Raw genomic sequence first — 15,517 nt, forward strand, 5'->3', positions numbered from 1 at the left:
TTTTTAGCCTTATATAAATACAATGGCTCTGAAATTCAGCCATGCCTCAATACCCGAGTATGTGGGTCTGGGTGAGGCGGTCTGCTCATCTTTTGTGCTCTGATAGAACGGATCCTGGAGTAACAGGCAGCAGCTGTGAGACGCGCAGATGTGTCTGATATTAAGGTCTTGAAGGCTTCTATTCTCATTGCTCTCCAGCTGCCTCTGTGTGTGTTCCTCTGTGTGTGTTCCTCTGTGTGTGTTCCTCTGTGTGTGTGTGTGTGTTGCTCCCTGGCTCCACATTTAAAAAGAGCATTTGGAAAGGAGCCGAGCGCTGCTCTGAAGCAAAATTGAAGTGGAAATCTGACCTTGTGACCTCCCACCAAATAGATTTTCCTAACATATAAAATCACAGGGAATTGAATACATTCCGCTGTCAGAGAGGGAATAGAGGAGAATTGTGATAGAAAATGTATATTTTCTTTTGGAATAAAGACATGATTACCATAGCACTGAAGAAAGTTTTGCATTAAAATGATTGGCACAATGTAGTGGAGTGCACACAGAATAAGTAATAAATTGAACCGAAACTGAGCATTATAGTTGAAAACCTTTATTTGTTGAGGTGAACGCTCCACTGAATGCAGATAATCTTTCACCACTACTTTGTGTGGTCTGATGCATCAATTCAGCTTTGACCAAAAATAGATGTAGTACAGTACCATCCAAATAGAGTATTTTTCCCTTGAGTACTGCAATTGGCTATGGAAGTGAAATGTAAGGGGTTAGACCCAGGACTCTGGGTCCTCTGCTGTCTCCGGTTTAAGCATTTGCCACTGCCTTAGCCTCACTGTGGCTTCGTAGCCATGCTGCCTGTAGCTCCGATACATTTCTGTGGAACCCTGCCCTGCCCTGCCCTGCCCTGCCCTGCCCTGCCCTGCCCTGCCCTGCCCTGCCCTGCCCGTGGGAGGTGTGTGATGCTTGTCTAGGTGTGTATCCCCCTTCTGCACCCTCCAGTGTCCCCCGCAGGTTGACCCCCTTTGTAGGAGATTGGGGTGGGGATTCGCGAGGGCTTCTTGCCTGGTCTGTAGTCGTGCCTGGGCCGGAGCTTCAGCTTGTAGATGGAGGGCACACTCTCTGGTTTCTTCAAGGTCCTCTTCTGTCTGAAAGACCCATTCCTTGGTTTCAACAGGCTATCAGGGCCGGTTATGGTAGTGGCTCTGGGGGTCACTACAGGTGAATTGGTGTCTGTCACCCTGCGCCTGATGCTAATGCTAACTCCATTCCCAGAGTCAGGAGAGATTGTAGAATCAGCGGGCAGCTCTTTGGACTCGACACTGGAGCCCATAGAGGACCAGGAGCTGGTCACACAGGCTTTGGCCACTTTGAGGTTTAAGCTGGAGTCCACCACCTCTGTGTTGCTGCAAGTCTCTCTACTAGCTCTAGGGCTACCAGAGAGTGTTTTCACCCAGCTCTCCACACACACCTTTTCCAGCAGCCTATTCCCTTTGGAGAGCTCAGTGATGACTGCATCAAAGCTGGCCTCAACTGAATGTGTGGCATCAGAGGCTGAGGTATGTGGAGATGATTCGAACCCAACTAGAACTGTACTGAATCCACCATGATCACTCTCAGCGATATTCTGAGATGGTTGGTATTGACCGTTTTGCTTGCGTTTTCTGTCATCTGAGTCGACGCTGAGCTGCTGGAGGTTGGACAGGATCTCGTGCTCCAGACTCTGGTACAGACTGGCCTCCTGGGCTGGGCTGTTGGGGGGAGGGGTGAACAGGTAACCATTGACTATCGCTCCGTCTCCTGCCACAAATACTTTGCCACATAGTTCTGGATGCTCAGGCTCTTCAAGGCTCACCACAGGAAAGCCAAATGTATTCTGTCTTGTCAGGCGCTGCATTCTCTCGTGGTTGGAGTCGCTGTGTGAAGGGTTGGTTGTGATGTCATAAGGGGTGGGTGTCTTATTTGGATCCCTCAGGTTTCCCCCAATGGTTGTGAAGGGCCTGACTTGGCATTCCCCAGATGATTCTTCCCAGAATGTTTTGGCTGGACAGAAGGTGCAAATTAAATCGGGGCTCTTTTGAAGAGTATCACAGTTTTCAGGCTGCTGGATAGTGATGGTGGGTTGTCTGGGGCAGACAGGGGTATATCTGGCGGGTGTAGCAGCCCTTACCGTGTTGGGTCCTCCATGCCTCTGGGGGGCAGTACCGTTTGAGGGTTCTGTGCTGTTGCCACCCAACGTGGAGCTCTGCCTGAGCTTAGAGGCAAACTGAGACTTAGTCCAGGTCTGAGTAAGCCCGTTTTCTGGTCTGGGCTGGGGCAGGGAGGATTGCTGCCCAGGGGACCTGTGGAAGACCAGGGGGGTTCTAGGCCTCTGAGCCTGGGGCTTAGTCTTGGGCTGGGGTTGAGGTGTGGAGGAATGTTGGATGGACCGAGGCAGGCTGCTGGTGAAGCGGGGGGCTTGGAACGAGCGTGTGGCCTCTCTGCCTGTCCTCGTGGAAGAGTTGAGTGCTGAGTCATCATTACGCCCAGACCGGTGGTGCTGGAGAGTGGGTGTGGAAGCACTCTGTCTCAGTCTGAAATAGCACAACAAAATCACACACTCAAGTTTTGATATGCCACTGCGTATCCGATCTCTCCAAGGTGACCTAAATAACTACCATTACTAATTTGTTAATGCAAGTTTGTGCATGAATAAGTATACAGAATAAAAGTTGTTTCCAGGCTTCTCTACAATGTAGCCTACCAAATCCACTTCTGCATGTGTTCGGGTAATCAAACTAAAAACAAAAGCTGCAAAAACAAACAAAAGCGGCTTAAACTAAAAATTATTATTATTTAAAATAGTTTTACCTTTACTTCACCGGCAAGTCAATTAAGAACCAATTCTTATTTACAATGACGGCAAGAGGCAAAAGGCCTCCTGTGGGAACGGAGATTAAACAATGTAACACAAAACGAACACAGACAGAAGACACTGGCAACAGCAAACAAACAGTGGATGTGTTTGTGTGTGAAGTAAGATGCACACATCTAGCCTAGAGTTTCTGCTTTCACCAACTGTCTCGATCTTGTATTGTTTAGCAAGGCAATAATATTGTGTTAAATGCAAAAACTGTCATGTAAAAAAGGCTGTCAGAACGCACTATATTACATTACATATAAGGCGCTCATAGTGACTCCCTGGTAGACAGCAACACTGAAAATGTGATTAGGATTTTATCGAGACAGCCAATATTATCTTTATTGTATCATGTCATAGACTTTAAAGGTAGACCCAGCGAAATGACAGATGCAGAACGTAAACAGCACAGAGGGTCAATTTCCACAACTAAGAGTGTTGAAGCGTGAGGCTCAACTTCACCGATGTTTTGGTTCCATGGCTCACACGCTGTAAGAGCTTGAAGAGAACCGGTGCACATGCGCAGATACTGTGTGTGACAGCGAAGTCTTGCATCTCGCTCATCTCAATATCTGCGGTGCTGTTCGTGGCAACGTCATTTTGCTGAGTCTACCTTTAAGTGGGCCTATATAATGCTATTGTGCTGTATTTTCTTTGTGATTTGCGTGAAGTTGATGAACAGCACAAAATCTCTGGATGTATGCTATGGCCAAAAATGCTATGCATTTTAATTTAAAACTACATAATTGTTACCCAGAAATGATTTGATAATGAGATACGTTTTATGCTATGACCAAAAATGCATAGACCTAAACTCAGCAAAAAGAAACGTCCTCACTGTCAACTGCGTTTATTTTCAGAAAACCTAACGTGTAAATATTTGTATGAACATAAGATTCAAAAACTGAGGCAAACTGAACAAGTTTAGTCACAGACATGTGACTAACAGAAATGAAATAATGTGTCCCTGAACAAAGGGTGGGGGGGGGGTCAAAATCAAAAGTAACAGTCAGTATCTGGTGTGGCCACCAGCTGCATTAAGTACTGCTGTGCAGCTCCTCCTCATGGACTGCACCAGATTTGCCAGTTCTTGCTGTGAGATGTTACCCCACTCTTCCACCAAGGCACCTGCAAGTTCCCGGACATTTCGGGGGGGGAATGGCCCTAGCCCTCACCCTCCGATCCAACAGGACACAGACGTGCTCAATGGGATTGAGATCGGGCTCTTCGCTGGCCATGGCAGAACACTGACATGCCTGTCTTGCAGGAAATCACGCACAGAACGAGCAATGGCATTGTCATGCTGGAGGGTTATGTCTGGATGACCCTGCAGGAAGGGTACCCCATGAGGGAGGAGAATGTCTTCCCTGTAACGCACAGCGTTGAGATTGCCTGCAATGACAACAAGCTCAGTCCGATGATGCTGTGACACACCGCCCCAGACCATGACCCTCCACCTCCAAATCGATCCCGCTCCAGAGTACAGGCCTTGGTGTAACGTTCATTCCTTTGACGATAAACGCGAATCCAACCATCACCCCTGGTGAGACAAAACCGCAACTCGTCAGTGAAGAGCACTTTTTGACAGTCCTGTCTGGTCCAGCGACGGTGGGTTTGTGCCCATATGCGATGTTGTTGCCGGTTATGTCTGGTGAGGACCTGCCTTACAATAAGCCTACAAGCCCTCAGTCCAGCCTCTCTCAGCCTATTGCGGACAGTCTGAGCACTGATGGAGGGATTGTGAGTTCCTGGTGTAACTCGGGCAGTTGTTGCCATCCTGTACCTGTCCCGCAGGTGTGATGTTCGGATGTACCGATCCTGTGCAGGTGTTGTTACACGTGGTCTGCCACAGCGAGGATGATCAGCTGTCCGTCCTATCTCCCTGTAGCGCTGTCTTAGGCATCTCACAGTATGGACATTGCAATTTATTGCCCTGGCCACATCTGCAGTCCTCATGCCTCCTTGCAGCATGCCTAAGGCACGTTCACGCAGATGAGCAGGGACCCTGGGCATCTTTCTTTTGGTGTTTTTCAGAGTCAGTAGAAAGGCCTCTTTAGTGTCCTAAGTTTTCATAGCTGTGAACTTAATTGCCTACCGTCTGTAAGCTGTTAGTGTCTTAACGACCGTTCCACAGGTGCATGTTCATTAATAGTTTATGGTTCATTGAACAAGCATGGGAAACAGTGTTTAAACTCTTTACAATGAAGATCTGTGAAGTTATTTGGATTTTTACGAATTATCTTTGAAAGACAGGGTCCTGAAAAAGGGCCGTTTCTTTTTTTGCTGAGTTTATTTGCTTGCCATGCTATTGTGCAATAGATTAATTCAATGGAAAGAAAATGTTATGCCATTTTAGAATATTTCCTAGCCTGGAGCTTAAGTACCTGGAAACTCATTACAGAATTTGAAAAATCAAAGCAAAGCAGAGCTGCTACATCAAAATCCAAGTCTACAGAGCCTGCAGGACATAGTTTCAATCAGTGATGATAGACAAAGATGACCACAAAGACTTTTTCATGGACAGTCAATGTGGTCCTCTCATATCCTCAAACTAACCTGGATAGAAGGTCTGTACATCTATGTCAGTGGTTTTACATTCTCAGTGAATTCTGCAGCATAATGCTGAGACTGAAAAATGTTGAATAGACTATACTGAAAACGATAATCTAGAGTATACCATACCGATAATATAAACTGTAGAAAAATAAATAAAAAATCTAATAATTCTGTTAATTTGCACATCATTTCCAAAAGCAGGCTGCCCCAGATACCTGCTGGTGTAGTGTATTCTAACATATGCATCCCTACAATCATTATCCACATAATTATAACTCCAGTAACTGTTTGTGCTGAAGTAGGCCAGCTACAATGTTAAAAATACATTGTGGCGGCATGACAAAGTTGATTCATTTTAACGATCTAACATGTAGTGGGGGACGTTAACAGTGACATGATCCAACACAATAAAATGGGAATAATGTAAAACTATGTGCAGCATGGAGGTATTGAGTCACATTATCACAATAAAACAGTCATGCACGAGCATGCACGTTTTAGACAATTCCTTTGCAGATTATCTAATTTCACTCTTTGAAAAAAGCAAAGAGTAATTTCAATATCGGTTACAAAACACATTTTGCTTGATGCTCAAAAAGTACAGTACAGGCTGTATATGTTCAACACCAGTAAAGTGTCAACAGACTCCATTAAAAGTTCATATTCAAATGATTCATGAACATAATATGCTACCAGAACAAATTAAACTTAAAATGTACAGATTGACAAACTAAATTAATTTATGCCAACATCCTTTTTCTTGAACAAAAGTAGGTTTATGTGGGCAGCCCTTGGATCTGTACTGCAGTGTTTGCTTTGTTAATGCCTTATACACTTATGGGGCTCTCAGACAAGGCCATAAGGTCCGAATGGTAAGAGGGTTCTGCTCTCAGTCCTCTAACATAGGTGTTAAGTGCCATTCTAACTCTCTGACAGAGCAAGGTGCCCCATCTACAAGGAGTATAAAAAAACATTTAGAACACCTGCTCTTTCCATGACAGACTGACCAGGTGAATACAGGTGAAAGCTATGATCCCTTATTGATGTCACTTGTTAAATCCACTTCAAATCAGTGAAGATGAAGAGGAGGAGACAGGTTCAAGAAGGATTTTTAAGCCTCGAGACAATTGAGACATCGATTATGTATGTGTGCCATTCAGAGGGGGAATGGGCAAGACAAAAGATGTAAGTGCCTTTGAATGGGGTATGGTAGTAGGTGCCAGGCGCACCAGTTTGAGTGTGTCAAGAACTGCAACGCTGCTGGATTTTTCACGCACAACAGTTTCCCGTGTGTGTATCAAGAACGGTCCACCACCCAAAGGACATCCAGCCAACTTGACAACTGTGGGAAGCATTGGAGTCAGCATGGGCCAGCATCCATGTGGAACGCTTTGGACACCTTGTAGAGTTCATGCCCCAACAAATGGAGGCTGTTCGGAGCACAAAAGTGGGTGCAACTCAATATTAGGAAGGCGTTCGCTGCTGATGCCAGACAACAAGTGAAGGCTTTTCAACATATTATGTATCCTTTTTGCAGCCGTCAATGAACAGGTAATCTAATAATGTAGTTAAATAGCTGTGATCAGCACTAGTAACAAGGCCCAGGGGAACCAAGCTGTGTTATTAATGATCCTGTTAGGTTCAAACTGTGTTTAAGGTCAGCGTGGCATTCACTGATATATTATGTACCCTGGTACTGAAAACCACCCATGAATGTGATCTTACAATCAATTTCAACACCCTCAATGTCCATCATTGTCTTAAATAGCATTATCATCAATATTACTAATATTTTCATCAATACCATCACCATTATTCTCTTACCTGTTGGAGAAAGTAGTCTTCATCTCCCTGGAGAACCGGGGGCCTGGGTCAGGAGAGAGGGACGATCTGTTGGGGGAGCAAGAGGCTCTGAGCCCTGGGTCTGGTGATAGGGAAACCCTTGTCCTGGCTGGCCTCAGGCCCCTGGGGGAGTAGGTGGAGGGGGCTTCGGAGGGGGTCCAGAGGATGGGCTGGAGGGGAGTCTGGGCATGACGGCTCATGAGCAGCATGGTGGGCATGGTTGGACCCTGGCCGTCTGGGCGCCCCGGCAACCTGCCTTTGATCTCGTGGACCGGCGTGCCCGGGCGCTGGGCCAGCTTATGGGCTGAAGGGAGATGGAGAGAAGGGATGGAAATCAAGAGAAGAGAGAAGAAAACAAAGTCATCATCTGTCACCAGTGTTACAGGGAAGCTGTTAATATCCCAGTAAATGACCCAAGGTGAAAATAAAATGTAAGATATAGGATTCAGCAGCACATAATTTGAATAGTAATCGTTATATAAAACACTTATTTGCGGCATGGTGATCTTGTTAGGAATGAAGCACAATTTATATAACTTTGGGTTTTTTCTCCACTGCATTTTTAGCTGAAGTATTTAACCTTTGATAGATCTTATGAATACCAATTAGGTTTATGGTTGCAATGTCAGTGCCTGTCACAATTCATATTTCTGCATTGGCGTCAACTTTATCCAATCTCTAAATTTGGGGAATAAAATATCAGCTCTCGTCAGCTGAAAGTATAGAGGTTAGGCTAATGGCTGCTCCTAATAGAAATGTTGGCAAAAAAAAAAAATCACAGCACCCCCAATCCCAAACATCTTCCCAGGGCTGTGTAAAATCTCACTCTCCTGCCTTGGTTCGCTATATATAACGGCTATATTGGTATTTATATGACAATCACAGTCCACCGTCCTTCCACTCTTACAAGCCTGGTGAGGCAGGAGAGTGAGATTTTGCTAACGGCTATATTGGTTCGCTAATACAGGACTAGTAAAGGCAAAGTTAACTGCTTTTGTGTGAGAAAAAAAAAAAGTTCAGCACCCCTATTTCCTGCGGCTATGTTATTACGTGCCTTTGGTTAAAAGCCGTCCTTGGAGAGGAGGCCAGCAATGCTTCACAGTTACATTCACTACATGACCAACTCATTCCAAAATCATGGGCATTAATAGTTGGTCCTCCCTTCACCACTATAACAGCATCCACTCCCCTGGGAAGGCTTTCCACTAGATGTTGGATCATTGCTGCGGGGACTTGTTTCCATTCAGCCACAAGAGCATTAGTGAGGTTGGGCGATTAGGGCTGGATCGCAGTCGGCGATACAATTCATCCCAAAGGTCTTCGATGGGGTTGAGGTCAGGTCTCTGTGCAGGCCAGTCAAGTTCTTCCACACCGATCTCGACAAACCATTTCTGTATAGACCTTGCTTTGTGCATGGGGGCATTGTCATGCTGAAACAGTAAAGGGCATTCCCAAAACTGTTTCCACAAAATTAGAAGCACAGAATTGTCTAGAATGTCATTGTATGCTGTAGCATTAAGATTACCCTTGACAGGAACTTAGGGACCTAGCCCAAAGCATTAAAAACAGCCCCAGACCATTATTCCTCATCCACCTAACTTTACAGTTGGCACTATGCATTTGGGCAAGTAGCGTTCTCCTGGCATCCGCCAAACCCAGATTAATCTGTCGGACTGCCAGATGGTGAAGCGTGACTCATCACTCCAGAGAACGTGTTTCCACTGCTCCAGAATCCAATGGCAGTGAGCTTTACACCACTCCAGCCGACGCTTGGCATTGCGCATGTTGATCTTAGTCTTGTGTCTGCTCAGCCATGGAAACCCATTTCTTTAAGCTCCTGCTGAACAGTTCTTGTGCTGACGTTGCTACCAAAGGCAGTTTGGAACTCGGTAGAGTGTTGCAACCGAGGACAGACGATTGTTACACACTACGTACTTCAGCACTCTGCGGTCCCGTTCTGTGAGCTTGTGTGGTCTACCACTTCGCGGCTGAGTCGTTGCGCCTAGACGTTTCCACTTCACAAAAACAGCACCTACAGTTGACCGGGGCAACTCTAGCAACTGACTTGTTGGAAAGGTGGCATCCTATGACGGTGCCACATTGAAAGTCACTGAGCTCTTCAGTAAGGCCCTTCTACTGCCAATGCTCGTCTATGGAGATTGCATGGCTGTAAACTCAATTTTATACACCTGTCGGCAACGGTGTGGCTGAAATAGCCAGATCCACTAATTTGAAGGGGTGTCCACATACTTTTGTATATATAGTGTAAGTCCTTTATTACACCAGCATCTAGTGTAGAGCGGTAATATAATTGACGGAAGCTCTGATGTCACAAAGTGTGACTCAGTAGCGCAGCGGGTCCGCAGTCATCCATCTATGCTTCCTTTCCTTGGCCCCTTTAATGCATGTGCTGGTCAATGCACAATAATACACAACAAGCAGCTCATTTGTCCAATCATGACAAGCACAATGGTTAAGGTGTGGACTGCCACTGTATTGCAATATTGAGAATCGCTTTGAGTAATATTCCAGGTATTCCACTTCTCCATCCTACTGTAATTATATAACACATCCATGTACTCTGATTCCTTCTACACTAAATTGTTCCCTGTGGGGATTAATAAAGTTGAGTTGCATTGTTGTATAGTATTGTGGTTAGAGTTCTCAGGAGCTGTGGGAGAGCAATAGAGGCAGGCACCCTGTGTGTCGTGATGAATATTGACTCATTCTTACATCAGTCAATTTGCCTGGTGGATGCTCCTGCATTATGTAAGTGATGGTGATGCAAGCAGGTTCAATCGAGGAGGGGGGCTAGTGTGTGTGTATGTGGGGGGGTCTGAGAGAACTCACTGATAGAGGTGCAGCGACAGGGGTCATGCTTGTCCAGATAGTGCTCCAGAGTGTCCCAACCTCCACCCACTCGCACCATCACGTGATTACGCAGGATCTGATAAAACATGGACACGCATGCGCGCGTGCGCGCACACACACACACACACACACACACAAACCATACCTATGAAAAAGAGCACAACTGCAACATTGGATAATTGGTGGGTTAAGATAGTAAAAGATACGATTCACTCACAATAACAACTACACAGCATTAAGCATTTCAAAGTCTTCCAAGAGACCTTCAAGGTTACATATATAACACCCCACAGATACCGCACCCCACTTTCTGCCACAAAAAAAGCACAAAACAGATCACTCAATCTTTCCACGGAAAGTCATTTTTTCCCCCATAGAGTGCTGCAGTATACAGGTATATCGGTGATAGATTGTCAGAGATGAGAAGTGACAGGCACAGAATGAGCTCAGCTGTAAAGAGTGAACAATTGATGAGGAGGATGAGAGAGAGAAGAGAGTAGAATAGGTGGTGAAGGGAGGCATACCCGAACAAATATGAGTGTGCTGGAGTCCCCCACCCTGTATTTGCCCTCAGACACTTTGAACATGGGAAACTGTGTGGGGCAGGTGCAGCGGCTTATGAGGTACCGGACCTGAGAAACAAAAACACAGGTGAAATCCAAGAGCCGACACTTGAACATGTACAGTTGAAGTTGGAAGTTTACATACACTTAGGTTGGAGTCATTAAAACTAGTTTTTCAACCACTCCACTAATTTCTTGTTAACAAACTGTAGTTTTGGCAAGTCGGTTAGGACATCTACTTTGTGCATGACACAAGTCATTTTTCCAACAATTGTTTACAGACAGATTATTTCACTGTATCACAATTCCAGTGGGTCAGAAGTTTACATGCACTAAGTTGACTGTGCCTTTAAACAGCTTGGAAAATTCCAGAAAATGATGTCATGGCTTTAGAAGCTTCTGATAGGCTAATTGACATAATTTGAGTCAATTGGAGGTGTACCTGTGGATGTACTTCAAGGCCTACCTTCAAACTCAGTACCTCTTTGCTTGACATCATGAGAAAAATCAAAAGAAACCAGCCAAGACCTTAAAAGAAATTGTAGACCTCCACAAGGCTTGTTCATCCTTGGGAGCAATTTCCAAACGCCTGAAGGTACCACGTTCATCTGTACAAACAATAGTACGCAAGTATAAACACCATGGGACCACACAGCCGTCATACCGCTCAGGAAGGAGACGCGTTCTGTCTCCTAGAGATGAATGGACTTTGGTGCGAAAAGTGCAAATCAATCCAAGAACAACAGCAAAGGACCTTGTGAAGATGCTGGAGGAAACAGGTACAAAAGTATCTATATCCACAGTAAAACGAGTCCTATATCGACGTAACCTGAAAGGCCGCTCAGCAAGGAAGAAGCCACTGCTCCAAAACCTCCATAAGAAAGCCAGACTACGGTTTGCAACTGCACATGGGGACAAAGATCATACTTTTTGGAGAAATGTTCTCTGGTCTGATGAAACAAAAATAGAACTGTTAGGCCATAATGACCATTGTTATGTTTGGAGGAAAAAGGGGGAGGCTTGCAAGCCGAAGAACACCATCCCAATCGTGAAACACGGGGGTGGCAGCATCATGTTGTGGGGGTGCTTTGCTGCAGGAGGGACTGGTGCACTTCACAAAATAGATGGCATCATGAGGTAGGAAAATGATGTGGATATATTGAAGCAACATCTCAAGACATCAGTCAGGAAGTTAAAGCTTGGTCGCAAATGGGTCTTCCAAATGGACAATGACCCCAAGCATACTTCCAAAGTTGTGGCAAAATGGCTTAAGGACAACAAAGTTAAGGTATTGGAGTGGCCATCACAAAGCCCTGACTTCAATCCTATAGAAAATATGTGGGTAGACCTGAAAAAGTGTGTGTGAGCAAGGAGGCCTAAACACATGTCTGTTACACCAGCTCTGTCAGGAGGAATGGGCCAAAATTCACCCAACTTATTGTGGGAAGCTTGTGGAAGGCAACGCGAAACGTTTGACACAAGTTAAACAATTTAAAGGCAACGCTACCAAATACTAATTGAGTGTATGTAAACTTCTGACCCACTGGGACTGTGATGAAATAAATAAAAGCTGAAATAAACCACTCTACTATTATTCTGACATTTCACATTCTCAAAATAAATTGGTGATCCTAACTGACCTAAGACAGGGAATTTTTACTAGGATTAAATGTCAGGAATTGTGAAAAACTCAGTTTAAATGTATTTGGCTAAGGTGAATGTAAACTTCCGACTTCAACTGTACGTAATCAAAAGTACTGCACATAATGTACTGTACGTTTTTATATGTTAAATGCTTATGTTGTCTTTATTCTATAGCCAGGGTGACTAATAGTTAAAATCAAGTACAATTCAGTCTCACACAGACACACTGCGTTATACAAAGGCAGCAATACTGTTTGTTGCCTTACACTATCTAGCTATTGCTTAAATATGCAATATATCAGTGAGTGACTATTGAACCCCAGACTTATACAAATCAGACATCCCGGCAGCCAAGGCACCCACCAAGACATTTCCCCTGCTTGTCCTACAACTCACATCTTTGTAGCAACAAAAACTAGCCTTCATCCCTCTTGACACAGGGTTTTATAAGTGAGTTACGACAGCAAAAGGTGGAGGTCCATCCATTGCCAAGACAGTTTTCCCTTTGGCTTAGTTAAGGTCAAATTGAAAAGAGAAAATTCAAGTCAATCCTGTAGCCTAATTTGACGTACAGCGATTTCCTGTCAATCTTTTCCACTAAAATATGGTATAATTAATTTCCTCATAACTTCATTAAAATGGAAATAACCCCTATAGCCCAAACTACCATCATTAGGTTTATCCAACAAGTCTAATATAATTCAGTGTATAAAACCTCATGAGTACTAGTCCTTTCCAAATAGAGGGAACCAGATCAGTAGTTAAACCAGACTGAACACATTGCGGGCAGGAGAGCTGATCACTGGTTACTTTGGGTGATTTGAGCATTAGTTACAGTAGACTTGATCATTGTAGAGTTCACTTGTAATAGTGGTAGATTTGTAATAACTGGTCACTTAAAATAGATTTGATCGCTGATTACAATTACAGATTATATTAGTGACTGTGGGAGATATGTGAACTAGTTGGAATAGTGGATTTGATCACTGATTATAGTGGAAGATTTGTTCATTGGTTCCAATTTGTGAACTGGTTCCAGCGGTGCAGTCTCACCATCTCATCCAGGTTTTGAGTGTTGGAGGTGCGCCGCTGGGGTTTGGCCAGTGGCGGGGTATCTTCCAGGGGCAGCTCCAGCTCCTCTCTGATCTCCTCCTCGATCTCTTGCTCCAACTGGATCAGCACAGGGGCGGCCATTCCGAAACGAGAGGCCCGCCGGGCTACTTCCAGCAGACACAGCACAAAGTTCTTCTCATTCTTCCGCAGCACCAGGTCGTCTGTCTCAAACATGAGCACATCTGGAGAAGGAGCGGGGAGAAGGATTGAGTGAGACGTCTGAGGATCGAGACGTTAACGCAATACGAAGGAGTAGCCTCGTGACCAACATGACCAGGAAAACTCTGGGCGCTGAGTTGTCTGTTTCGAGATGAATGTTGTATCCAGGGATGTGATCATTAGAAAAGTACACATTTAAAAAATGAGGGAAAGGTTCATGAGGCCATGTTCCTATGCAGTATGGATTTAGAGCCTCACCTAGTGGTACATTTCCATATTGCATGCATTCCATCAAACGCGGTTGACCGCTTGTCTAGCACACACTGTCCGTTGTAGGCTACTGAATGTGTGCATGTGTTCAGAAATTATTATTTTTTAAATACAATAGGCATAGAAATAATATTGGGATGCTGGTCAATCAGCCATTAATTCAAGAGACTCCATTCATGTCTGTTTGTCACACCGCCACCTGACCTGTGGGGCAAGTGGTTGTGGATTTATGGCATATCAAGAATATTACATTCACAGCTGTGATACTCCTGACTGACAACGGCAATGGTTTCACTAAGTTAAACTATAATTACGTTCAAGCCTTCTGTAGGATATATGCAATTGAAAAATTGTGGGCAGCAAAAGTAGTTGTCAGTCAAAACATGAACTGCCATTATGCAGGAATATTGTCATACCTTTAATATCCATATGCTTTCGACACCAACTGATGAAATTTGAGATGTTGTCCCGGGCCAGGAAAGTTGCAGGTTGGGCCGAATTTACGAACGTGACACCGTTCGTTGGCAGCTGGACCTGTCGCACCATCCCGTACTTTTGAATGAACTCTCCCGCCACTCGTGTGACATTATTGGCGTGGGAACAGAGGACCGCGCCCGTCTCGAGCGCCTCCACCATGTTGTTCACGTCAATATCAATCTCGTACAAATCTCTCAACCATTCTGCCAAATCCTCCTTCATCGCATACAGGTACTCTTCGCTAGACTTGAAGGGCTTGATGCTTTGATTTGTGGCATGATGAATCCCAGTGGACATTGTGAGAAATATGAAATTAACACTTCAAGCAGAAAAGTCACGACATGAGGCAAAACTATCGTGAAAGTATTATCGCAAATATAATGCCTCAGCCTGCACCTGGTTCCACTTATTTCATGCGGTTTGAACGCGTAGCTAGCTAGTTTAGTTAACGTAACAGTGATTTACTGTGTAAAACGCTAGACTATAAAGTTATTCATTTCAAAAGATGGTAATTAATAAAATGTTCGAAATACAGTCAAAACCAACCTGAAATCTGTCTACACTTATTTAAGTTTCTCTAGCTACCCAGGCTGCCAGTTTGTTTTGTAGTTGCTTCTGTGGTACTCTCCTTGGTTACAAGGTAACGAACTCATTCCAAACATTCCCATTAACCATTTCACGACCAGTCCCCAACAAGTTCAAAATTCCTTCCAAACCATGATGTTTAATGTTCTTAAGCGTTTGATTAATTATTTTGTAGCTGGACGCCACTTGTTACACCTTTTATATAATCTCGTTAACCCAGAATTAAAGTTACACATATACATTTTCATTTGAATAATGAGGTGTAGTAACTGAATTACATTGTCAGACACTCAAGGTGATAATGTTTGCACATTGGAATTCTTAGTGTACATTTCCACCGACCCCTCCCCCACCCCTTCACTATTCAAACCCAAAATGTAAATGGTGTAGAGATGTCTTTATACCTTTGAAAAAAGCCACAAGCATAGTTCTGGGTTGATGGGCAAAGACAAAATACTACTTTACAAATAATTCCATGCACTTTACAAATAATTCCATGCCTACTTTGACAATCTAGATTGCAAACAGGAGTCATTTGAACATC

The 15,517-nt window shown here is 44.3% G+C and overlaps 1 protein-coding gene across 1 annotated transcript; it reads right to left on the reverse strand.

Annotated features, from left to right (window-relative positions):
* Positions 1-576: 576 nt before the first annotated feature.
* On the reverse strand, positions 577-15,024 carry gas2l2 (growth arrest specific 2 like 2). Its single transcript, XM_029700289.1, has 6 exons — positions 14,328-15,024; positions 13,423-13,664; positions 10,687-10,794; positions 10,142-10,238; positions 7,274-7,595; positions 577-2,567 (listed from the first exon to the last, which is right to left on the reverse strand). The coding sequence occupies exons 1-6, from the start codon at positions 14,683-14,685 to the stop codon at positions 965-967; spliced, it is 2,730 nt and encodes a 909-aa protein (XP_029556149.1). The 5' UTR covers positions 14,686-15,024; the 3' UTR covers positions 577-964.
* Positions 15,025-15,517: the final 493 nt, after the last annotated feature.

The sequence above is a fragment of the Salmo trutta genome, chromosome 19 (assembly GCF_901001165.1).
Source record: "Salmo trutta chromosome 19, fSalTru1.1, whole genome shotgun sequence".
In the NCBI taxonomy this organism is placed as follows: domain Eukaryota; kingdom Metazoa; phylum Chordata; class Actinopteri; order Salmoniformes; family Salmonidae; genus Salmo; species Salmo trutta.